The sequence below is a fragment of the Podarcis erhardii genome (assembly GCF_964252035.2).
Source record: "Podarcis erhardii genome assembly, chromosome: 13".
In the NCBI taxonomy this organism is placed as follows: Eukaryota; Metazoa; Chordata; class Lepidosauria; order Squamata; family Lacertidae; genus Podarcis; species Podarcis erhardii.
The window spans coordinates 19,114,844-19,138,487 of NC_138502.1; the positions used below are offsets into that span (position 1 = coordinate 19,114,844).

Genomic DNA, 23,644 nt, shown 5'->3' on the forward strand with positions numbered 1-23,644 from the left:
ACTGCTGCACTATCAAACTCTTTTCCACCCCATTTCTTCTACAGCAGCCTTCAAAAACTTCAAGATGCATTGACTCTCTTTGCTTTCACGTTTATATGTAGTGTTTTGCCAACAGCATAAACCATTAATTGGACACCACTAGATTTATACAGAGGTAAGCAAGGTGGTAACTTGTAGAAGTTGTTGGGACCCCCAACTACCATCAGCCCCAGCCATGCCCCCTTTTGTTTCACAAACATGGTTGGTAGAGATAAAATGGTCAGAGAAAAAAATCGCTAGATTTTTATTTCATTTGTCCAAATCAGTGTATATCTTGATGCCGAGGTTGGTATTTTCGCCCTGTGTAGAGCATTCTGGCCTAGACCACAGGCTGGGGGTTGTGAGCCTGTGATTATCCCAATGCTGCTGGATTGCAATTCCCACCATTCCTTGTGCTGGCCAGAGCAGATGAAAATTAGTGTCCATTATCTGTATGGGCACCCCTAACTGCTCTAAATCTACAGGCTCTCACATTCCAGCTGTAGAACCCAGTTAAGGCTACCATCTAGAGCTTCCATGTATCAACAATCCATGGGCAAGGTATAGCTGCTCTCACCTGGGTGAGGAAAGAGGAGGAACTAGGGCAGAACATACTGCTGGTATGTAAGCTGTATCACAGCCTGCCTGAACCTGGGGAGACAACCCATCTGCATGCCTCGCTCCCACCAGACTTTTGACACCCATTAAACAAGCAGCCCAGGCTCTCATTTCTCATCAATCATGACACAGCTCAAATCAGACTCTTGACATTTAAGCAGACTCCCAGATAATAGTAAGAGTCCACTCCAAGGCAAAGTCCTGGAGCAGCTCAAGAAAGACCACGGCCCAGCTCATGAAATTTAACAGTCCCAGGCACTGAATGGCTGAAGTATAAAGCCTGGCATTTAGCTGCTTATGGTCTCCGTAGCTTGTTTAAAAAATAGCAACACCAGCCACACATACTTCATTTCTGCAACTCTTCTAAAAAAATGTCACCCACCAAGCCTGTGGGGGGGGAGTAGCATCCCAATCTCGTATAACATTTTCTGCTAAGGGCCCACAACACTACTGTCCAGCCTCCTGTTCTTTCAGACTTTATGTGCTAATTTCAATAAAAGCAGTAATTAAAATTTTATTATTCAGATAAAAAACACTGCTAGACCATGATGTATAGTTTTTTACATTAGTGGTCCTTCCACTAAGAACCACTGCTTTAGGCTCTGCATTACACTGCCACCCCAATTACTTGTCACTGCTGATTAGTCATTTCAGCAGCAGCAGCAGGGAATGAGCAGAGCACTAGAGCCTCTGAACTGGATGAAGGAGTCTCAATCGCTCCTCCTTGTTAGAGAAGCTAAAACTCTGGGGAGATCAAAGCCGCTGCAACCACCCCAATTCTGTAGAACCGTGAACAAGGGTTACTTGTTAGAAATTGGGCCTCCCCACACAGTCAACCCCAAAGCCCAACATTAGTTAGTTTAAAATTTTATTGGTTTTTTTTTACTTTTTAAATATTTTTACTTAATAAAAAGTCAAGGTTTGTCCATCTGGTCATGTCCTTGTCAAGTTAATGTGGGAAAGTGGCATTTGCTCTAAGAGCCCGAATGGAGTCATAAATAACAGAAAAGAAACCCTGCCCTTCTCCAGGCAAGGGGAAGGGGCCGTTCTCCGTCCCGCTGGCTGACAGCGCCCCATGTGGGCTTCACTAAACCAACGGAAAGGAAGGTGCTTGGCGAGGGGGGGCTGGACCGGGCCAGACTGCGCCCCTCCAGGGGCCTTTGCCATGGGCATGAGGGCTGGCCCAGGCTTGGGGCCAGCAACAGAGCCAAGGCTGGCTAGGGTCTCAGGTCACAGGGAGAAGCGTGGACATCAGTTCCCAGGGGGGTGGAATGGAAGCTGCTGGGAGGGATGAGATTGAACTGGAAAGAAAAGAAAGAGGTAGTGAGGATCACAAAGATACAAAGTCCAGAACTACCAACCCTCAACCCCACCCCTATCGCAAATGACACAACCTATAAAACCCTAGAAATCATATGTCCCTAAGCTCTTCCATACCCAGGAAGTCAGTATAGATGACAGCCTGTTCCATTCAGTTCCCTCCCTCCTTTCCTCAGCTTCCTAGTTTGACTTACCTTGGTGGTGCCCTATATAAGTGTAGTGGGAGGGTGTGGAGGCTGAGAGGGTGGGCACACCACTCTGGGGCACACCTCCCTGTGGAGGCCCACCGTGGGTCTGCGAGGGGTGCAGCAGCATGACCTGTGGAGCTCCAGGATGAGGTGGTGGGGCAGCTGCAATTCCAGTCTGGACATGAGCCTGTGGAGAAAGCAGAAGTGATTTCAGTCCACACCCCAGTACCTTAATAAGCAGTGGATAACTTCACACTTTACCAACAAAATTAGCAGAGAAGCCCAAATCCGTAAAGTGCAAGATCATATCTATTTGGCAACTCATTTTAACTGATATACCGGTAGCTGAAGTACTATTGGCATCCCTGTCTCAAGAGACAATGGAGTGGGAGCCATCCAACTGTCTTTGGGACTCCACTGCGGATTTGTGTAGGCCTAGAGTTTACTCCTGAGCCTTTTCTTCTTACAATAATATCCCACAAGGCAGCAGTGCTTTAGGACCAGAATTTTCCTTCTCCTAGGTGGCTACCTTCCCAGGTTGGTGAGCCATATCTGTGCCTCACTTCTCTCTACAGAGAAGCACATGCAGAAACTGCCTTCTTGACCATCGGACCCACTATTGGTCTCATCCACTAAATATGCCAGAGCCTGTCTTTTCATGAAGGGGAAGTCCCTAACTCAGCAAGAGTTTGAGGCTCATCGGCTACCCTCAACCAAAGAAGCCGTTCCCACAATATAGCCACTGTTGCATGCTGACAGCTTCTAGGAGCCACAGGTGAGAACTGAGTGGAGGATGGCGACCAAAGTTGGACAAACTACTCCAGAAGGTGCACAACATGCTCCCCACCAGAGGCACCACCTCTCCCCACTAACACGCCATACACTCTTAGGTATTATAGAGTGTTCATCAGCGCTTTTTCTAAAATAGAGGCACAGGAACTCCATTTGGTGGCCGTTTTATGTCTGATATAAATCCTTAAGTTGTGATTCTGCATCAGATGAGTAAGAACAAGTGTGGTAGTTTCATATGACATAGCCACACTAGATCGTGTGCTGCATTCTGGATGGAAGCTAGAAGCATGTAGAGATGTGTAGTAGTTAGTAGGTTTCAAAGATAAGGTGGCGCTTTTATGTCCCTTGTGTAAGTTGCACAGTGGTGTTCAGAGAGCAAGCTTATTTCTTGGAGTGGTCTAGCCTCAGCCTGATGGAAGTTTGGGAGTCCCTGACACAATCAAGGCTAGACTCACCCTTCCCGGGGCAAGCACACTCACCTGGGTGACGTGGGCCATGTTGGCGTAGCTGTGCTGCAGCTGCTGGTGGGCATGGATGGCGTAGACCGCTTGCTGGGGGAAACTGCTCTGTGGAGACTGAGCACTGGGCCCTGGTGTTATAGAGGGTGGCGTAGCTGTCAGTGTGGCTGTGTGGTACAGGTTCTGCTGCTGCTGGGCACTGGCCAAATGAGGTGGCTGTCCAGCCTGGTGCTATGGCAAGAGAATACAAAAGCCACAGTTCAAGTACCAGGGGTAATGCATCACACCTACCTTCAAGATATTTTCTTCTCCCCTCTTTGCTACTGCCATGTTATGCATTCTATGGAGATAGGGAGTGCCTAAGTGCCTAAGAATATGTGTGGAACAGTGGGTGCTGGGTTGCTTTCCGCTTTCCTGAAGTATATTTGCCCTTGCTATTCTATTTTTTCTTCCCACAATAAAACCTTGAGCATGTGATGAAAGATACATTTGCTAATTCTTTTCTTAACAGATTCGCCGCTTAAGGCAAGGCCAGATAAGTCAATATTCCAAACACTAAAAGCAGACTCTCTGGTAAAAATCAATTTTACTAATTCCCCCTCCCCTAAAGCTTACTAATTCTGATTAAATGGAGGGGTGTAAGAAAGAAAGATAGCCAAGGCTGTTTGGCAAAGTCTCAAGACAGTTATGGGTCCCCGCCATGCTGTTTATCTGTTAGTAGCTGTTCATCCTCAAGTTGCTGAATACTGCCCCTAAAACATGCGGGTGCTTTTACAGAAACCACACTGTGCTAGAAGACTTGGGCTCCTCAAAGGTAGCAAGTAAAGATGTGATAGTCTATTCCTGGGACTCCACACACACTGCAGCTCTAAGACTTCAGCTGAGACAAGAAATGGTGACAACTTCACTCCTAATGTAGGACTACCCCTTTCTGAGCTAGCCTAGAATTTCCAGACTGGAACTTGAAGGGTCACCCCAGCACTAATCTCTAACACAAAATCAAACTGTGCAAGTCGCAAGAGCAAACAAGCATCATGTGCCTCCCACACTAGTACCTGCACAGGGCTGGGGGCGGCATGTTGCGCTTGCTGTTGGTTGCCCGTGGGCGTGGTAGCTGGTTGAGGCTGATGAGGATGCAGCTGTGTGGCATGGTGGGGATACGACTGGTGCACTGTGGCTGGGGAGAGAAGCAGCAAGCAGTGGTCAACAATGCAAGGGGGGGGGGAGGGAGGAAGAGAAGCTCAGAACAGACATGTCTTCAGGCTCTGTACAAACTCACCATAAAGAGCCTGGGGCGTAGGTTGCTCTGCCTGGGGATACTGGGGAGTAGACGATGAAACAATGGCCTGGGGATGGTTGCCAGAAGTCATCATACGTGGGTTGCTCTGCAGCATGGGGGCAAATACAGGCTGGAGAGAAGAACATGAATTAGATAGTGTGGGGCACAAAGGTCAGCACAGTTAGCTTCTCTACTGAAATACACATTATACCCACCTGCGAGGGGTAGTGTGCCATGGGCTGCATCATAGTTGGCTGTCCTGTGAACTGCTGGGGGTTGTAGGAGATATATGAGGAATACGGAGTGGCAGCCATCAGAGGGGGCCCTGCGGCTGCCGCTGCCTGCATAATGGGAGGGGCTGAGGTGGGCTGATGCTGGTCTGAACGCTGCGGGGGCAGAGAGCCTGTGCAGAAAGAAAATTCATGTAGGGAAGCCAGTTCAAATCTGCACACCCCACCAAAGCTGCACAGCAGGTATACATTCCAGCCAACATTCACCATGGCTCCTTAATCTTTAACCCTCTTACCTTTAGCTCCTCTATATTTGCTCTGCTGTCCAGGCACAGAGTTAGAAACAGGGTAAGGGTACATCTGGGGTGCCTGCAAAAGACACGGGACATGCCAATTAATTCTAACACTAGCCTCCGCAATAATTTCAAAAGGAACCAATGATTATGCAGCTCACCCTTCTATCCAAAGGCAGGACCATCCACACATCATTCCACCCCCTTCTCACCTGCACAGCTGGGCCCATATGGATCTGTGGGATGTAAGAGATGTATTGTGGGCTGTACATGCCACTTTGCCCTGTAATCACTGGGATGGAGGGTGTAGAGTGGGTGCGTGGTCCTGGCGATGTGGGTGTGCTCGTTGACTTGTTCTGTACAGATAGGAGGAAGTAATCAGAGATTAAATAAGCACCTATGAACACAGAGAAACTAACAGAATGTAGAGCAAGGGTGTGAAGACTTCAGAAACAAGTCACTTTTGAGGGGGTAAAGAACTCATCTAATATCCTCTAACCAGAGCCTAGTGCGGAAGCCATACACTTGGAATTCTGAACTTGGAAATTGGTTTTGTGGTCCAGAAGTCAATGGAGCTCCAAGTTCTCTTTCATTTCAGAGCTATAATGGAGGGACCATTTTGCTGCTGCCGCTGCTGTTGTTGTTAAACAACTGGGAGTAAAAAAGCCTTACCCATCTACTGACAATCATCTCCTGGTAGCTGCTGGAGCCTATAGGATATTGACCTAAGCTGACACAGTATGACCATTTCTACTGCAGCACACAGATACACACCCTCCCCCCTCCCATGCAAGCACACTAACCACAGAGCTAGTTCCCCAGATTACACACCACAGACAGGAGAGTCTTTGAAGGATTGAACTCCTTTGCATTTGGGTTCAGGGTAGACTTCTTCACCTGCCTGGAGAAAAGTACAACAGAAATTACAAAGAAGTCCACAAGAAATGTAGAGCAAAAAGGCATCTGCTGTGGTTACCAGCACTAACTCACTCTGAGACAGGACCATCCTCCTTGTCATCTGCGTCACCTTTGCCTAGAGGACTAGCAGTCTGGGTCTGGCGCTCCATGCCTTCACAGGGCCCTTTTTCCTCCTTGTTGCTGCTTTCAGACAGCTCTAAGTTGGGCTTGGGGGATTCATCAGGTACCTCACATGTGGCCCCTGCTCCAACCAAGGCCTCCGGGGGCTTGTCCTTCACCTTTCCTTCAAGAGGCTCCTTGGTCCGGAAATCCAGTGTGGCCTCTGGGGAGGGGCTGGGCTGCAGCTTGGGGAAAGTAGACATGGAGTAAGCAACGGTGCCAGAAACACATTAATGCTCTGCCCCACAAAGTACATTTGATGGGAGAAAAGGAGAACATTCTCACCTTAAACTGGGCCCCAAATTTCCGTAGCTCCTCTAGCTGATTTCTCTTCTGCTCATTTTGGAGACCTAAAGCAGGGTAAGTGTCAAAGCAATTACGTAACAAAGGATTTAGAACTCCAATTCCAAAACCTTGAAAAGTATTTGTGGAATTAGCCACTGTTCAGGAACTGTTGCATGAATACCAGATATTTTCTTACTAATATTTGTAGTTTTTTTATATTAAAAGTAGAAAATATAAATCACCTGCAGAATCCACTCAACAGAACCCAAGGTTTCAAAAGAGAAGTGAGCAGAGAACTCAAAAAGTTCAGAAGACACAAACCTTTGCTTGCCTGTTTGACCAGATCTGAGGGGCCCATAACCTCCAAGGTCCTGCTGGGTTCTTTGGTGGCAGAGTTAGGCACCTCTTTAACTGGGAATGGAACAGAGAATCCAGAAGTGAGCCTTAAAGTGAGAAGTGTCTTCTATGTAAGAATCTTCAGCATCTACTCCTGCTCATTTTCTTAAGGTGAGGAGCCTGGCTTCATCTTTTGTCTTAAGCTCTTTCAGTTGATCAAATTCTCGAGAGATTTGATAAACTATCTAATTCATTAGGAGAAAAGATGCCTGGGTCCATTCTGTGCTGGGAATGGACCAGACTAGCTTCAACTCCAGTGTGATTCCTTACCCTCAACAGCAGCTACAGGGGCAGATACTGGAACCTTGGGTGAAGGCGGGGTTGGGGAAGCACTGGACTCCATAGTAGGCCTCAATTCAGAGGGCGATGCAGGAGCAGCAGGAACTGCTGATCCCACTGGGGGATCCTGGGAAGAGACTGGCACAGCTGAGGCAGACTTGGGAGAACGTGGAGCATAGAGGCGACCCACTGTGCAAGAAAAGCAAAGTTATTAGATGCAGGCAACATCACACCCAGCACAGGTGTTTACTGAGGGTCATGGGGAAATTCCACTTTAATTCCACTGCCCACTCTACCTGAAGAAGTTGCAGGTGAGACTTCCATGGGTCGACCGGAAGGGGAAGACATGCTCTTAGCTCCTCGGATGGGTCGCTGAGACTTTGGAGACATTCTGGATGGACCTAGAAGAAGGGAACCACAGAAGCAGATGAAGAGGCCACGCAGACACACCAAGTGGTCCTTTGCTATCTTCAGTTTTCTACTGCTGGAAAGTGGGAGAAATTCCAGTATTTATCGCAACCTAACACCATCATGGGTGTCTCAAAGGGAAAGTCATGCCCCAAAATTAAAAGAACACTGAAAATAATTCCCTCCCCCCGCCCCGAAAACCAACATAGGAGGGGAGGAAATTCCGCAGCCACCTGTGGGAGCTTAATCAACTAATTCAACAGACATTTAAATCCTCTAGAAGTAACTGCACCAATCTATTCAAATTTCCACATTCTACGCTTGGGAAAGTAAGCCTCACCTCCATTGATGCCTCGCTGCTCTGGAATGGAGCCAGTGTTGCCTTCTGAGTGGTGTGCACTTCCACGGGGTGGTAAAGACCCCATACCTGGCCTCCCACCCCGAGAACTGCTGCAGCGTACACCTCCTCTTGAGCCTTCTCTGACACGCTGGGGAAGGGGTATGTACTTGCCCTCTCTACAAGGAAAGAAAATATTGTGGTAGCATAATTCCTGGTACCTTGCTTGGAGTGAAAGCAAGAAGGGAAAATGGACAAGATGCCTTCAAGGCAAGTAGGCTGGCAGCCCCCCTGTATATGAGATGAGTAAGTTCTCAGGTACCAACCTTTAAAAGTGGGTGTCAACATTGTTCTTTCCTCCCAAGAGATGCAGTGGAAACCCAACTTGCCTTATGTCAATTAAGGGATTTTGCTGCTGGGTCAAAACCAGCCTATAATTCTCACACTTCTCACCTGGATGCCAGACTGGGGCTGTCCCGTCCCGACACTTGTCTTTGCACAGAGCTGTGCTTCTCCTCTTCTGTGCGTCCATCATCATTTTCCATAGCAATGCGCAGTCGATACTGCGGGCTCGATTCAATCTCCCGAGCCAGCTGGGCAGCCCTTGCTTCTCGCTGCCGGAATTCCTCTGAGTTATCCTTTTCAAGAGGGACACTACCATGCACAGATGGTACAGTGAAGAAGAATAAGCAAGGAGACAAAACAAACACGCTCTACCAATCATACATAGTCACAAGCCTGTTGCCCTCAAAGGAACAGAACCACCCAACACTTTTCCCAAGCTCCACTTTGGAGAAATATATTCCAGCAGTTCAAGTCCTTTGTCTGGCCTATGAAGGGATTGAGAGCTTCAGATTCTACTGTAACCAAACTTTCATCAACATCGATTTCCAACACAAACATGCACATGGAAATTAATTCTAACTGAAGAAGAAAAAAGCTTTCTTTAATACAGTATATGAACAGTGAATGTCAAGGGCTGAAAATGAAAACGTAGCAGCATAAGCAAGAAAGATTAACTTTACAAACTTTGAACATTTAAGAATTTTAGAGGTCAGGGTGGCAAAGTTCCAAGCAACACATTACATTTTTAGAACACACTAGCAGACTGTGGATTGATGGAAAAATAAAAGCCACCCACAAACTGGGGGTTTTTTTTGGGGGGGGGGGGAGATGTGAGCATTAGGAGAGCCTGGTACATCTGTACAGTAGATTTTAGGGCAGGAGAACCCTGGACATCTGGTATGCTTGGTATTCAAGCTACATGCCCATGCAAATGCAGGTGCAGATATCCCAAAGTAATTAAACCTTACATACAAGCCCTGGCTTCATTTGCATCATGGTACTCTACCCTCACAAGACCAAACGTTCTACAGCTTCTAAGCAATAAATACAGTAAATTCCAGCCCGCTCCATCACTCCAGGGTGGGTTAACAACATTTGCCACATTTAAGCTTGAGATCATCTCCTGAGAGTTTAACCCTGCCTAGCAAAATAAAACAAAAAACCCAACCTCATTAATCCTTCATTGCTTTTGACTGATGCTCAGGTTTCTTGGTTTCTCTAGAAAGCCACCAATAACTATTGATGAGTAAGGTGTAGGGGTGTGGGTGTGAATGAGAAAGACAAACACAGGTCTGGTAGCCAAGACCGTTTCAGGGTTCCGAAAGGTCAGCACTCAGTCCACTGCTCTTTTGCCTGTTACTTTTCACCAATTGGTCAATGACTTGTAGGGGCTGACAATAATTACTCGCTCTCGGGGGCTAAATAGACAACTGACTAACCTGGGACCCCCCCTACACTGGAGCTCCACTCTTTAGTCTAGGGCCTCCAGATTTATCCTAAATAGCCATACCATCTACATCATGTCCTGCAGGGGCAGCCTTTGTGCACCCTGCAGATTTTGCTTGACTCTGGCTCCTATCAGCCTCAGGCAGCATGACTAATAGTTAGGAATGCTGGGAGCTGTAATCCAGCATCTGGAGGATACACTGACAACCCTGATATATTGCTTCAAATGCTTCCTCCCCTGTACCCCTCAGTACAGAAATGACTGAAAAGTGTTAACTCACGTATAAGAGGAGAGGCTGCTATCATAGGTGGTTTTTATACCATAATTTTCTTCGTTGAACTTGAACATCTCATTTGGGTCCCAGCCATTAGACTAAAATGAAAGACAAAGCAATCATTTAAACAGTGAGGTACCTTTGTCAAAAGAACAGCTTAGCAAGGCATCAGACCCACAGCACCAGCCCCAAGCATTCGTCTTTTGCTGCTTCACCCAGATCAGAACACTTGCCATGTCAGAATCCAAGTCATAATCATCACTGTTGCTGTCTCCTCCTTCCCAGCGCTGTAGCACCTTCTCTTTATGCTCCCCATTCACCTTGGAATTCATGGCGATGGCAGAATCTGTGAACTTATCTAGGACACAGAGCAGAGGCAAAGGTCATATTGGAAAATATCAAAGCTCTCCCACCCCCTGGTCACACACCAGACCTCAACCCTGCTGTCTTGAGGCTGTATTACCTTTGGTGGCGTAGTTGAAGTCAACATTGTGGAAGTGAACCAACATGACATCGGTAGGTTTGAAAATCATGGTGTCCACAATATCCTCTCTCCTGGGCCCTACTGCCTGGTCAGGTACCATCCTGTGCACAGCATCCACAGCAAGCTCGAACTGCAAACACAATCCCTGTTAACATATATTATCACACATCCCTACCCAGATAGAGCTAGCTGAAACTGAAAGAATACCCGTATTTCATGACATCAAGTGGCCCACTGAAAACTATCTAATATCAGGCCCCATCCTTGCATTCTCAAACAAGCAAGGTGCTAGGCCTTTTTGTGAGGGGTGACACACACAGGATTTTATCTTATATTCTATTTCTGATCTTTAGATGAGTGTGTCCATACTTATGTAGCCAAAACAGTAACACTCAAGCGGGAGGTGTCTGCAGATTTAGGGGTACCTTAAAGATTCAATAATTTTAAAAGTCTTCAGAAAAATTCCTACGGGGGAACAGCCCAGTGAGGGCTGCTCAGGAAGCCAGATGGGAAAAAGAAATGAGGTAGCTGGAAAATGAGAAAGGAACAGCACAAGCAGAAAATAGGTACAGCGTGCTTCTCATTGTCTGCATACGTGATGCCATTTCTTTTACCAATAAATTTTTATACTACTTTTCAGCACAATCACAAGTGATGTACATAAAATACAAAATATAATCAATTAAAACCAATCCTTATAAAAGACTTAAAAATGACTTCATCCATTGTAACTCTAAAAGATTATGAAAGAGATACACCTTCACTTGCTGCCAAAACAAATGTACGGTAGAGAAAAGGCACATCTTGTTTCACACCATGTTTATATTTTGAAATGTCGCCAGGAACAGAAGAGCTGTCCACAAAAATCAACAGAAAAACCAATGATTTTAATGCAGCTAACATCTGGCACTAATGTGTCCACACATGGCAGACTCAAAAAAGGTAGCAGCAAAAAGAAAAAAATCCTTCTCTTTCTAGATCAGCTCTTATTTAGTGTGATTAAAAAAAAAACAAAACCAAAACCCTGCTAAAGCAAGTCTCAAAGCAAATAAGCTTCATGGTCCATTGACTTGCTTCGAGTGGTTGCAATTTTTTTTCCAAAATAAAAGAACGTAAGAAAAGTCTGCTGGATCTAGGTCACTTGCCCATCTAACCAAACATCCTGTGGCCAACCGGATGCCTCTCAGAAGGCCACAACCTAGACACCAGCACAACACTGTCCACCTGCCATTCCCAGCAACTGGTATTGATGATGATGCCTCAACAATGGAGGTAGTACATAGCCTTATCGCCCATGAATCTGTCTAATCATGCTTTAAGGCCTCTCAAGTAAGATGGGTGCCCGTGAGATCTTGTGTTAGGAGAGTGGGAGAAAAACTTCTCTCTATCCACTTTCTCTGTCCCATGCATAATTTTGTAAACTATCACATCACTGCTTACTCGCCTTTTCTCTAAACTAAAACTCCCTAACTCTGTAACCTTGCCTCATAGCTGCTCCATCCCCTTATCATTTTCTGAACCTGTCCCAACTCTACAAGACCCTTTTAGAGGTGAGACAACCAGAATGATACACAGTATCGCAAATGCAGAACAATGTGGCCAAAAGTGAAGAAAGTGTCATGCTATCGCCAGTGAAGTAACAGCCATGTTACACGTAAGAAAAATTAAAGGAGGGACCTCGTCTTTAATGCTCACTTGCTGAAATGTGCATACCACAGATGCATTGAAACCACTGGTGATGAGGCCCTACTTGTTCTAATACAAAGACGGCAGAGAAAAATCCTTTTAATACTCGAACCTACTTTCAAACACTCTAGGAAAGCCAAACCAAGCACTCACCTTGGAGCTCAAGGTTTTAAAAATCCCCTCAAATGTGTTTCCATTTTTCACCTTCACATCACATGTGGACCCCTGTCAAGAGAAAAAGAAGGCAGAAATAACACTATGAAAGAGTGAATGACATTTCAAGTTATAAACTGAAGCCCCTCTAACTCAATCCAATCAACAACTTTTTCCAAGAACTATGCCACCAAAAGGAAGAGGAAGAAAATATATCTATTAGCATTCCCTTTTCTTCTCATTTTTGAGGGGGGGAATGTTACTAGAACCAATAATTTGGACTGTGTCACCAATATCGATCATATCAGGGCTAACAGCGATCACCACAACCTGCATGTGGCTTCAGGTAAAAGATCATAGAATTGTAGTGTTGGAAGGAACCCACAAGGGTCATCTAGTCCAACCCCTTGCAATTGAGGAATCTTCTGCCCAATGTGGGGCTCAAATCCACAACCCTGATATTAAGAGTCTCATGCTCCTCTCTAGCGTCCTGTTCTTACAGTGACCATGTCTCATATTCACAAAACCATCTGGAAACAAACCTAAGAAAAACCACTGGGAAAGGAATGAATAGGTAGCACACAATGTGAACAGAAAGGTGCAACAAACAGTAAGTAAGGTGCTTATACTGCAAGGCTCACCAAACCAAGTGATGGGACTGGGGGGAATTGCCACAAGAATACCCTTTACTGCAGAACCATCCACCTACATATTGACACTTCAAATCCTACACCCTCCTAACTTCTCTCTTGGAGACTCACCACAACTGCTGTGAGGAAGTGCAGCATTCGGGAATTGTTATAGACACCCTCAAAAACCTGGTAATAGATAGAGAGGAAAGACAGACAAGGTTTATTAGAAAGTTTATAATGCTATATTGCCCTCTGTCACTACTCTAGCACTTCCAAGTATTAGCTATGCAGCTTCAGGAATGATAAATGGTTAATTTAACAATGGTAACCTTAGGGTTAAATAACTATTGAATCACCTGCTTCCTTCATAAGCTCAAGCTAGTTTTAGGACCTTAAGCCGGGAACTGGGGAATCATAAGATAATGGTGCCCCATATCCACTTTGGTCAGAGAGCATGAAGTAGAAAAGACCAATTGTATCAGAAATTTCCTGCCAGGTAGGGAGTGCTCAAATACTGCTGTGGGCCCCAGACACAAACCACATGGTTTATTTGGTGTCACATTTCAGTTTTTATGCCTCCCACTGACATAACTGTAGTGTCCCTAGTGAACTTGAAAACTCCAAAAAGAGCAGAGATCTTCCACTAGTAACCAGTTATGAGTTGGCCTCCTTTGCACCTAAATGCAAAATAATAGTGCTCTAAAACACTACAAGAAACCCAGCCTGCAATATGCCAACTGACCTCAAGTTCTCACTACATGAAATTGTTCTTATCTGTGAACGTTTAAGACTCTTAGAAAAAGGTATCATGCAGAAGAAGCTATAACTAATGGAAGAGGTCCCCCCCCCCCATTTTGGCCATATAGGAAGACTCTCAAATCTTGTTTTTGGGATGCCTTTTTAGTCGCAGAAATTTCGGCCTGGAGAAACATTCATTCAGACATCCCAACAACTAATACAGCACAGCTACTTTGGGCTCAGATGTCATCTAGTAGTTACCCAAATCACATAAATCAGGAATCCCAAAGTACAAGAATTGTCTTATGGCCCTGGAAGGCTTAGCTCCTAGTACTTACGGGAGACTGCGGAGGTCCTTTGCCTGTGCTCTGGCCCCTGAAAATGAATCAGGCACAAGGGTAACTCACAGGAAAGTGATGTGAACCCCACCAAATATAAACAGTGTTCAGATCAACAGGCAACCTTTGATGCATCAGATCATTATAAAATTGTTTTATGATACACTAGTAAGAAACCAATATTTTGATAAAGAGAAGGAAATAAGGACTTTCGCATTAGCTAACAAAATCCCTTCAGAAAAACTGGTGGTGTGCATATTATAAGAAAAATTACTTTCAGCTGACAATGGGATGGAAGTACATACTCCCCCAAAAATCCTTCCCCTGCCTATATAGTCAAGAAGCCTGACACAATCCTTGTGCGGAAAAGGGTTCCCTGCAGCTCTACCTCATACATCCAAACTTTTTTAGCCCAAATATTTCATGGTAGTTGAAATAATAGCAACAGTGATAACTATATGGTAAAGAGAATCTGTGCTGTATGATGCCCTGCTCTTGAGATAAGAACCAAAATATGAAAAGCAGGAAAACAGCCATATAACTTGTTCAGTTTTTCAAAAATGATGTTATGACCAATGGTTTGTGGTTTTCTAGCCCTCATCTTCCTCATACCAGAGGTACTCCTGTTTGTTATAACTGCAAATATAGACACTGTCTTGAATAACATGACTGAACATAAAGAAGGAAAAAGCCAGCCTGATGACTATCTCAACAAAGCCTTTTTAGTTCACTATTCTACTATACTGGAACCATTTTTTTTTTGGCCAACGTCCACTACTCATCCATAGAAGTAGTTTACGGCTAATAAAAAAGAAATGACCTAACTAAATAAGGGTGCAAAGTAAGCGCAAACCACCATAGCACACTTAATAAGGAGCCTGTTGCATTGGGATCAAGGGACTTACTCCTGAGTGCACATGGTTTGCATGTGGTGCTTCAGCCAAATCCCACCCATGCCTACTCATAAATTAAATCCCACCAAATCAACTCCCAACCCCTACGAAAGTGCTCCAACTCAAGAGTATGAGGTCCCTCACACCTCCTCTTCCACCCCCACAAGGAAAAATACCTATAGTATCATCCCTAAGAAACAATTACGATCCTTTTTTTAACCACACAGGCCAACTGGAATGATGCGCCTCGGCATCATTTTAGCAAAGGGCGCACATTGGGCAATGCAACGTCGAATCGGTGGCTCAGGACTTAGGCTTCGCTTATCGGAGCCACACACGCTCCCCGCGCCGGGCCAAGTCTTCCTTTCAACCCTTGGGAGCGGGAGCGCGCGCAGTTCCTTATTTCTCTCCCCTCCGCCCCGTCTCTCCCCCCCCCACCCCACACTTCCCCGGATGTAAAGTTGGTTTTCGTTTCTCGGTCAACGTACCTTGTGCCGCTTCCTCCCGGGGGGCCTCCCCCTCCGCTACCGGGGGGCGCCACCGTCGCTGCTCTGGCTCCTCCCGTAGCCCCGGGGCTGAGGCTGCCGTTGGGGCTGGCGGGGGTCGGGTTGGCCTTGCGCGAGGCGGCGGCGGCGGCGGCTACCGCGGTGGCCGGGGGAGGCGGCGTCGGCGCGGTGGGCGGCGGAGGAGCCGAGGCGGGAGAGCCAGGTTGAGGAGAGGGCGGCGGGAGCGGCTGCTTCAACATGGCGGTGGCGCTTGGCGGCGGCGAAAAAGGGCCGGACGCCGCAGGCTCAACCCCCCTGTCAGAGCACGCGCTCGCGCGAGGCCGTTGGGCGAGAGAGGAGGCGGCGTCGGAGAGGAAGCCGAGAGTCGAAGGGCCCCCTCCCTCCACGGCAGGCGCGCACGCGCTTCTCAGGGCGCCGCTTTGGCGCAGCCGGACGAGGGGAAAAGGAAAGGGGGAAAAGATTGGGGCGGGTGAAGAAAAAGGACACAAACCGGTCCACCGGCTGAGGCGAGGGAGGGAGGGAGGGCCTGCGGCCGCCTCAGAACTAAGCCGCCTCCGCCGCGCGCTCCTGCTGCTGGCCCGGAAGGGGAAACGGGCAGGCAGGGAGGCCTGCGGTCGCGGAAAGGGGGAGGGGGGAGAGAGAGAGACACACACAAACGACAGCGAGGGAGAGGGGCAGAATAAAAACCGCCTCCCGCTCCGCGCGCGCGCGCTCCGCGTCCCCCTGTGCGTGTGGCCGGCCTGCCCGCTTGCCCTGCGCGCGCCGCAGCGAACAAAATGGGGCGGAGAGAGGTCCTTCCTCGCCGTGGCCGAAACGAGTCCCTCAGGAGGCGCGCGCTCTTATTGGCTGCCGAGCCCTTTCGCGGTCTCGCGCATCCAACGGGAAGGGGCGGGGGGCGAGGCGGCGAAGGAAAGAAGTTAAAAGTCCCGAGCGCTCGAGCCAATCGAGAGGCAGCGCTTCGGGGCGTAAAGGCCGCGAGGCGAATCTCCCAGCCTAGGCGGAGGGGGAAGAGCGGGGCTGGGGGGGAAGGAAGGAGCCTGGAAGAAAAGTGAGCGCGCGCAGAGAGAGAGAGAGAGAGAGAGAGAGGAGGAGGCGGGGGGTGGGGAAGTGGTGATGTTGGCGTTGAGGGCCCCGACACGAGCGGTCTCAAACCCCACTCCGCCGGCCGCAGTTTTCTGTTTCGTATCGGGAGCGCACTTGCTTGTAAGGTTTGGGTGGGGGGGCAGGGAAGTACGGATCCCGCTGGCCCGCGCGGACGAGAAGGAGTCAATCCGGTTGCTGCACAATGAGTCCCTGGTGGAGGGCGGGGTTTCGCTCTGCGCATGCGCCAGGCGCGCTCCCTCCTGCCGCGCACGTTCCGGGCCTGCCGTACAGGTGCTCTCGAGTGACCAGCGGCGCGCTCACGCGCTCCCCCCCCCCCCCGCGTCACAGTCAATCGGGAAACAGAGAGTGGGTGCTTGGGTTCCCGGCGGATCCTTCGAGGGAGGCGGGGAGGCGTCCGGTAATGGTTTATGGCTCACTGCACATGCGTAAGAGGAAACAAAGACTTGTGCCTGCCTTGCTTCCAAAAGTTCGTTATGCGCATGTGCCGAAGGAAGAGAAGCCGTTGCGCATGTTCGCTGCTTACGTACAAGAGCAAAAGGCTCTTCCGCCGCGCGCCCGACGAAGCGCATAGGCAATGGGCGGGGCCTCCTGCTGAGACAGAAAGTCCTGGATTCGTTAGAAGACGGGTGACCCCAAATGACCCCCAATCCCTCAATGTCACGTGGGTTCCAGTATGGCCTTGGCCTCCGTGACCTCCTAGGCAGCGTCACCCCCAAGTTGTCAAACGTGGCTGAGAGATGCTTCTTCAGAAAGCTTATTCTTTTCTCCTTTTTTCGTTATGATTTTAAGCGATTTTTCAATAAATACAGAAACTTTATTATTTTAAACAGAAAGGAACCAGGGCTGGAGAAAACAACAACAACAACAAGAGAAAATAAATAACAACAATAATAAATATTTTTACCCTGCCTTTTTTCCTGGCAGGGACTCAATGCGGCTTACAGATATAGTGACATATGATTAAATATGCACTCCATGGGGCTATAGGATATGGTTCAAATCTGAAGTGGGCAGCCTTTTTTTTTCCTGGTAGGGACACATTCCCTCATGGGAAATATGTCTGGGATAAAGTGTTGTAAACAAAAATTGCCCTTTCCCCTTATGGGGGTATCCAAGAGCCCACACAGAGTCCTTACATAGGTTCCCTATTGGTAGGAGAGAATAATAGAGGCCAAGCAGAGAATATTGAGAAGCAAAGCAGCTAGTAAGCTTGATCTTTATTGATCCGTTGCAACAGGGTGCTCCCCTCATCCGCAGGAGAGGAGGAAGAACCCAGAAAAAATGGAGCGTAAGGCCTTATAAAGACTTTTGAAATTGCCACCCTGTAGATCAAGACCACCCCCAGAAACATCATACATACATCACAGAAGGGGTGTAACCCAAGACCAACCCTCAGATACATCATACCTACATCACAGAAAAGGCGGTTTTAAAACAGAAATTTGAATGTTGTTTATCTCCTGTTTGGCAGGTTACTTGATTGGATTGCCTGGGTAGCCTGGCCAGTCTTTTGTAATGATAAATACTTAGTTCCTGGGCCATGTCACAGGCTCACACCCTATTCATATCTTAAATGTGCCCTTAAGATGGGATTTGTGAGGAAAGAGACAATGGGGAGCTTTCCCACTTTGACCTTGCAGAGAAAACATTTGCTCAGTTTAGGAATCAAAATACTTGAAGCCTAAACGGTGATGTGTACAAACACAAAAGAGTTTTGAACAATGTTTTGATATAAAACTGCAAGCAAAGGTAGCTAGTCCCTGACTCCATTTTGCTTTTATTATCATCTTAGGAACACCATTCTCTTTTCTAACAGCAAACTCATTCTCCTAATGGGGAATCCCTATTTAGACAAAATTCCTGCCAACCTAGCAGTTTGAAAGCACGTCAAAGTGCAAGTAGATAAATAGCGGGAAGGTAAACGATGTTTCCGTGCGCTGCTCTGGTTCGCCAGAAGCAGCTTAGTCATGCTGGCCACATGACCCAGAAGCTGTACGCCGGCTCCCTTGGCCAATAAAGCAAAATGAGCGCCGCAACCCTAGAATCAGCCATGACTGGACCTAATGGTCAGGGGTCCCTTTACGTTTATGTAGACAAAATAGCACCAACCCAAACTGAAGAGCAAATTATCAGCAGGCTTAGTAGAACTCTTATGTTTCTCATGAATACAACAAATCTTCTTTGTCATGTGTGGGGGAAGTAAGAGAGAAAATACCCCCAAATACCCTAACAAGGATTTAATATGCTCAGTGGCATAGAATGATGGCTGACTGGGAGGAATGAAGTCTTCTGGAGAAGTACAAGTTTGGAACCTTTAATAGGTGCACTCCACACAACGTTTTGTTGCAGGTCCTATTTGTATATACAGTACTAATAGCTTATTCTCCGAGTGTCAATCCTAGCGTCGCTGAAATGGCACTATCCACACAGAGGAGAGATTTATGAGCAGGCTTGGGGTGGGGCACACAACCCAAGGGCTTATGCAAATGCAAGCAAAACACTAGAAGTGGGAAATCCCAAAATTGCTTTATGCTCATTTGCAAGAGAAATGGGGTATTTTGGGGGTGGTACTGAGGAGACAGTAGATGACAAAAGCTTTAACCTTATTGCAAGACTACCACATGTGGAAAAAGGTACCTTCTTTCGCTTTACATTTCCAACACTTATTCAATTTTCATTTATACATTTTTGCCAATCTACTAGGTGTTAGGTACCATATATATACCATTTTCATATAATTTTCTCTTAAACCATAACATGCTGTAAATTTTATATCCGTATTCCATAATCGTTCCCATGCTTCCATTTCTATGTTATGACCAATATCTATTGCCCAATGTATCATTCATTTGACTTGTTTGTGCTTTGTCTCCCATTCCAATAACATCTTATACATTTTAGACATCACTTTAACATTAACAGGTCTCTCTTTAATTGTGATAGTTGTTCCCCAACCCCCCGCTTCATATCCTTTTTAAATACTTCATTCAAATGATGATATTGTAACCATGTTGTTAATATCCCTGATAAATCCTTAAACTCTTTTAATTTAAATTCTCTACCCTCCTCACTTAGCAAATTTCTATAAGTTGCCCATCTTTCCATCCTATTTTCCTTTTTCACCGCTATGGCTTCCAAAGGTGAAAGCCAAAGTGATGCTTTAGTCTCCAATAAGTTTTTATATTTATCCTATATTCTATACATTTTTTTCCTAATTATATGGTTTGTGAAACCTTTATGTACTTTTGCCTTTTCATACCACAAATAAAATACTGGCAGCAATGCCCAAAGTATCCCTCAACACGCCAGTTCTCAGCCCCTGTGAGAATGGGCAAGATTTGGGAACAATACTAGTTGTAGTTAGGGATGGGAGAGAAATTTGGTTTAGTTTGCATTTTAATATGAACGTGCCCAATTTCCAAAACAAATCAAAATGTGGCTATTCCTTGAAATTCACCCTTCTCCAAATTTTACAGTGGAATGTATTAAGGCAAAGTGTGCATGTCGATGCACATATATGTAAAATTTTTTTTAAAAAATACAATGCACCATATTAGAAAACGTTTGCAAAAACCTGCATATTTGCCAAAATTGTGTACAAAAGTGTATAGTAGAAGAAATGCACACAAATACTACCAATTGATACGAAAGGGGGGGCATGTCTTCTGCACCTTCTTCTTCGCTACAATATATCCATTTATTTCCAATTGTCAGTGTCAAAAGGGACTAAAATCTATAAAATTCATAGAAACTCAACGTGCCAATTTGCTCAATTTATCTAGGACTCCATGACACCTCCCCTGTCCTCCATAATCCCTCAAGCAAGGTGTCAAGACCGTAATCCTATCAAATCACTCTGCCAAGCCTTTCCTCCGGGCAATGCCAGTACATTGGCCATTGTCTTCTCATCACCGGTACTCAGGATGTGCTTATCTGCGTATATCTCCAGCTCTGCATATTCCCCCCTCCCTCCTCCATAAATTAATCCTGTGTAACCCAACCTCTTCTTAATGTATTCATGATGTAATCTGTGTAACCCAACCTCTTCTTAATGTATTCATGATGTAACTGGGATGTATTTTGCACTGTATTCTGGGACATGGAGGGAAGTTTCAAAAGTTCATGTCACCCCTTTCTCGCTGTTCAATCTCACCTTGAACCTCTTGCGCAATAAACTTGGATCTTCTGCGGCTTGCTCCTGTCTCCGGCTGAGCTCATTTTCCTCCGCAGGGACCCGCGGACTTAGTCCAACAAGCTGGGTGGCAGAGCAGCCTCGCACCCAGATTTTACCGTAACACAATATTTCATGAGGACTTTCTACCCCCCCCCCCCAAAAAAAATGCAAGCATGAAGAATTATAGCAAACTGTACTTAGTGACTAGAAAAATGAAAAAAAGAAGTCAAAACCGACAGATACATCTCTAGTTGTTATCCAGTAACAGTCAGTGGGCTATAAACTAGTCACCCCAGGCTATAGCCTGGTTCAGAATAAATGCAAGAGTGAAGTCCAACTCACGAAGAGGATTGAGGCAGAGGAAGGTCCTAGAAGGGTGTGTAAGGTGCTACATCCATCATAGGCACCAAGTCCCTGGGTGCCCTGGCTCCTACAACATTTAAAATAAGGGGACAGGGCACCCACAAAGTGCCCACAGGGCATGTGCGTGCTACGTCATCATTCCCTCTGTCATGTGCGCATTATGTCACTATGCCCCCGCTATGTTCGTAGTTATAGGCAGTAACACACGTTTATGTGTAGGACCTGTAACAAAATTATTCCACTGTTTCTTCACCACAAGCAGGATTGCTCCTGTTCTAAGTTCCTGTAACCTAGCTGTGCTCCCCTCCGGCATACACATTTATTTATAAATCACATTTTTATACCACTCAATATAATAACATCCCATTAAGTGGTTTAAATAAAACCACCGCCACATTTTTTTAAAAAAAACGAGATACAAACACAACTGTACATAGCAGATAAAGTCAAGCTGTGTACAAAAAATTAAAAATTAACCAGAGTCAGAGTCCAGGAAAGCTTGGGTAAACATATCAGTTTTTAAGAGATGTTTAAAAGCCATTACTGTCTCTGTCTCCCAGTTCACAAGAGGGGAGGGTATTCCAGAAGGTGGGTGCTGCCACCAAGAAGGCCTGCTTCTGTGTTGTCACCAAGTGACAATTCACTGCTGAGAGAGAGGCCAGCAGGGTCTCCTCAGAAGAGCTTAAAATATCAGTTTAGTCTGTACCACAGGAGGCTGCCTGCTGTACTATAAGCCAGAGTGGGAAGCCACAGACCCAGGAGTGATTTGATCTTCATGACTCTCTGCAGTCCACATCCTTTACCAAGTCACACCCCTCACTGGCCTTGCTTCACACCACCATCCATGCGTGTGCTTGGCTGGCATGGAATGTGTCCTTCAACTCTGGCCATGCTTCTTTCTTGCCTGTATGGAAGAGGGGGTGGTGCGAGAGTGTGCACAAAGTAGCCTAACAAACAAAGGTAACAGTATTGTTTGTTGCTCTGCCTACTTTGCCTCTGGGCTCACCAAACACCACCGTAAGGTCCAGACCTGGTTCTTAAAATATTGTAAGCTATTAGAGCAAGAGTAGGGAAGCTTTTTGGCCCGGTGGGTCAGATATTTTATTCCCCTGCCCCCTCAAAGCAGGCCAACTTTGACAAATGGGTGGGAATCAATCACCTGATATCATACAGATGTCAGGTGATTGACAGGTGAGTAGCCACACCCGCCTGCCAAGGTTGGCCCACTATGAAGGTGGGAAGATACAGCACAAAGTAGGATTGAATTCCTTGCACATCAGTTGCACATTTGCAGCAACAAATTATCATCCTGCTCGTCTGAATTTTTTCCCCTATCAATTAATTATATAATCGATAGCAAGACTAAAGTGTTGGGGTGGGCAATATCAGATCACATTGTTTCACACAAGCTTTCATGATTCATGGAATGCTTCAATTTCTAGTCTTCACAAATCTCTTGAACTGATGTGGCTTGACCTCATGTTGTTTAGAAACCAGTATCCATTTTCTGCTATATTCTAGATGTGTGTGTGTGCATTTTGTGCTGTTTTTTATGTTGTTGCTGCTTGTCTTTATAACCATGAGATAGATGTGCTGTTTGTTCTATATAACGGGCTTGATAGTTGTGTGAGTTAATACTCCTGGGTTTTCCCTCTGCAGAACTGCTCCAGTCCAGTATGGTTGATAGGATGTAGTAGTTCCCTCCTGCTCTCCTAAACTTCTATTTTTGAACCATCAGTGATCTCATATGGTGCATTTCCACATCCCAGGTTCTTTGTGGCTGACTGACACTGGCATTTTCTGGTTGTGCCTGCTTGTGAGCATCGTACTTTGGTGCAGCGACTTTGGTTGAGGCCATGCCCCTAATCTCAACATGTGATTTGGACAAGTTTGTAGGCAAGTCTAGCATCTCCCCTCCTTTGATAGTTCAATAGGGATTGTATTACAAAATAGTTTTTTTCTGAAATCCCTGGGAATACCAAAAGTCGCTAAGAATTGACACTACCCTAATTGCCTTTAGACATTCCTCCCACCCACAGGTAGAAGGCGAAGTACAGCATCAGGGCTCACGCCTCTCAGTCAAACTGTATCTATATCTTAACTTCAGGAGCTTTTGCACTCCATCCTAGCATTTATCCACACCTCGGTATCTTCCTCAGAGAAGCTCCCAGTTTAGCTCCAGGTCTCTTTGGGATGCCCTCTTATCTTGCTTTAGAGGTTATGGTAGCTGGATTCAGTTATTTAGAAGTGGATCTTAAGGATTTTGGTGGCGATTGGAACCTGCATGGATATGGCCATAAGCGCCAGACTCAACCTCATTCATGCTTCCAGCAAACTCATAGAGTGCCAGCAAGGTTCCAAAGACCTGATGAGGGAGACTTGTAGCAAAGGGAATTCTGGCTGGTTTCCTTGACTTTTTCAACGCCTGGGCAGATAAAGTTACACTGAAATATAATCCATTTGAATGCAGCTACCGTACCTTTGTCCAGAACAAATTAATCGCTTCAGTGGATTCGAGAGAGAGGTGGG

At 46.3% G+C, this 23,644-nt stretch overlaps 1 protein-coding gene across 3 annotated transcripts; it reads right to left on the bottom strand.

Moving 5' to 3' along the window:
* Positions 1-1,487: 1,487 nt before the first annotated feature.
* On the bottom strand, positions 1,488-16,504 carry ATXN2L (ataxin 2 like). 3 transcript variants are annotated; one of them, XM_081836685.1, is made up of 23 exons: positions 15,457-16,504; positions 14,076-14,112; positions 13,129-13,185; positions 12,368-12,439; positions 10,508-10,658; positions 10,278-10,402; positions 10,051-10,142; positions 8,432-8,632; positions 7,982-8,157; positions 7,530-7,634; positions 7,225-7,422; positions 6,880-6,969; positions 6,559-6,623; positions 6,187-6,452; positions 6,028-6,097; positions 5,358-5,552; positions 5,200-5,272; positions 4,889-5,076; positions 4,674-4,803; positions 4,450-4,571; positions 3,416-3,625; positions 2,151-2,331; positions 1,488-1,937 (listed from the first exon to the last, which is right to left on the bottom strand). In XM_081836685.1, exons 1-23 carry the CDS (start codon positions 15,711-15,713, stop codon positions 1,888-1,890), a joined length of 3,111 nt encoding a protein of 1,036 aa, XP_081692811.1. In that variant the 5' UTR covers positions 15,714-16,504; the 3' UTR covers positions 1,488-1,887. The 3 variants fall into 3 exon arrangements, with proteins under 3 accessions (XP_081692811.1, XP_081692810.1, XP_081692812.1); XM_081836684.1 differs by having other exon boundaries at positions 6,187-6,458; positions 15,457-16,502; XM_081836686.1 differs by having other exon boundaries at positions 5,409-5,552; positions 6,187-6,458; positions 15,457-16,500.
* Between the last annotated feature and the right edge of the window lie 7,140 nt (positions 16,505-23,644).

Coding starts and splice junctions, on each gene's coding strand:
- ATXN2L (XM_081836684.1), bottom strand. CDS start 15,713: ATGTTGAAGCAGCCGCTCCCGCCGCCCTCTCCTCAACCTGGCTCTCCC. Junction 12,440..13,128: donor ACTTCCTCACAGCAGTTGTG/GTGAGTCTCCAA, acceptor TTCTCTTGACAG/GGGTCCACATGTGATGTGAA. Junction 10,659..12,367: donor TTAAAACCTTGAGCTCCAAG/GTGAGTGCTTGG, acceptor TTGTGTTTGCAG/TTCGAGCTTGCTGTGGATGC.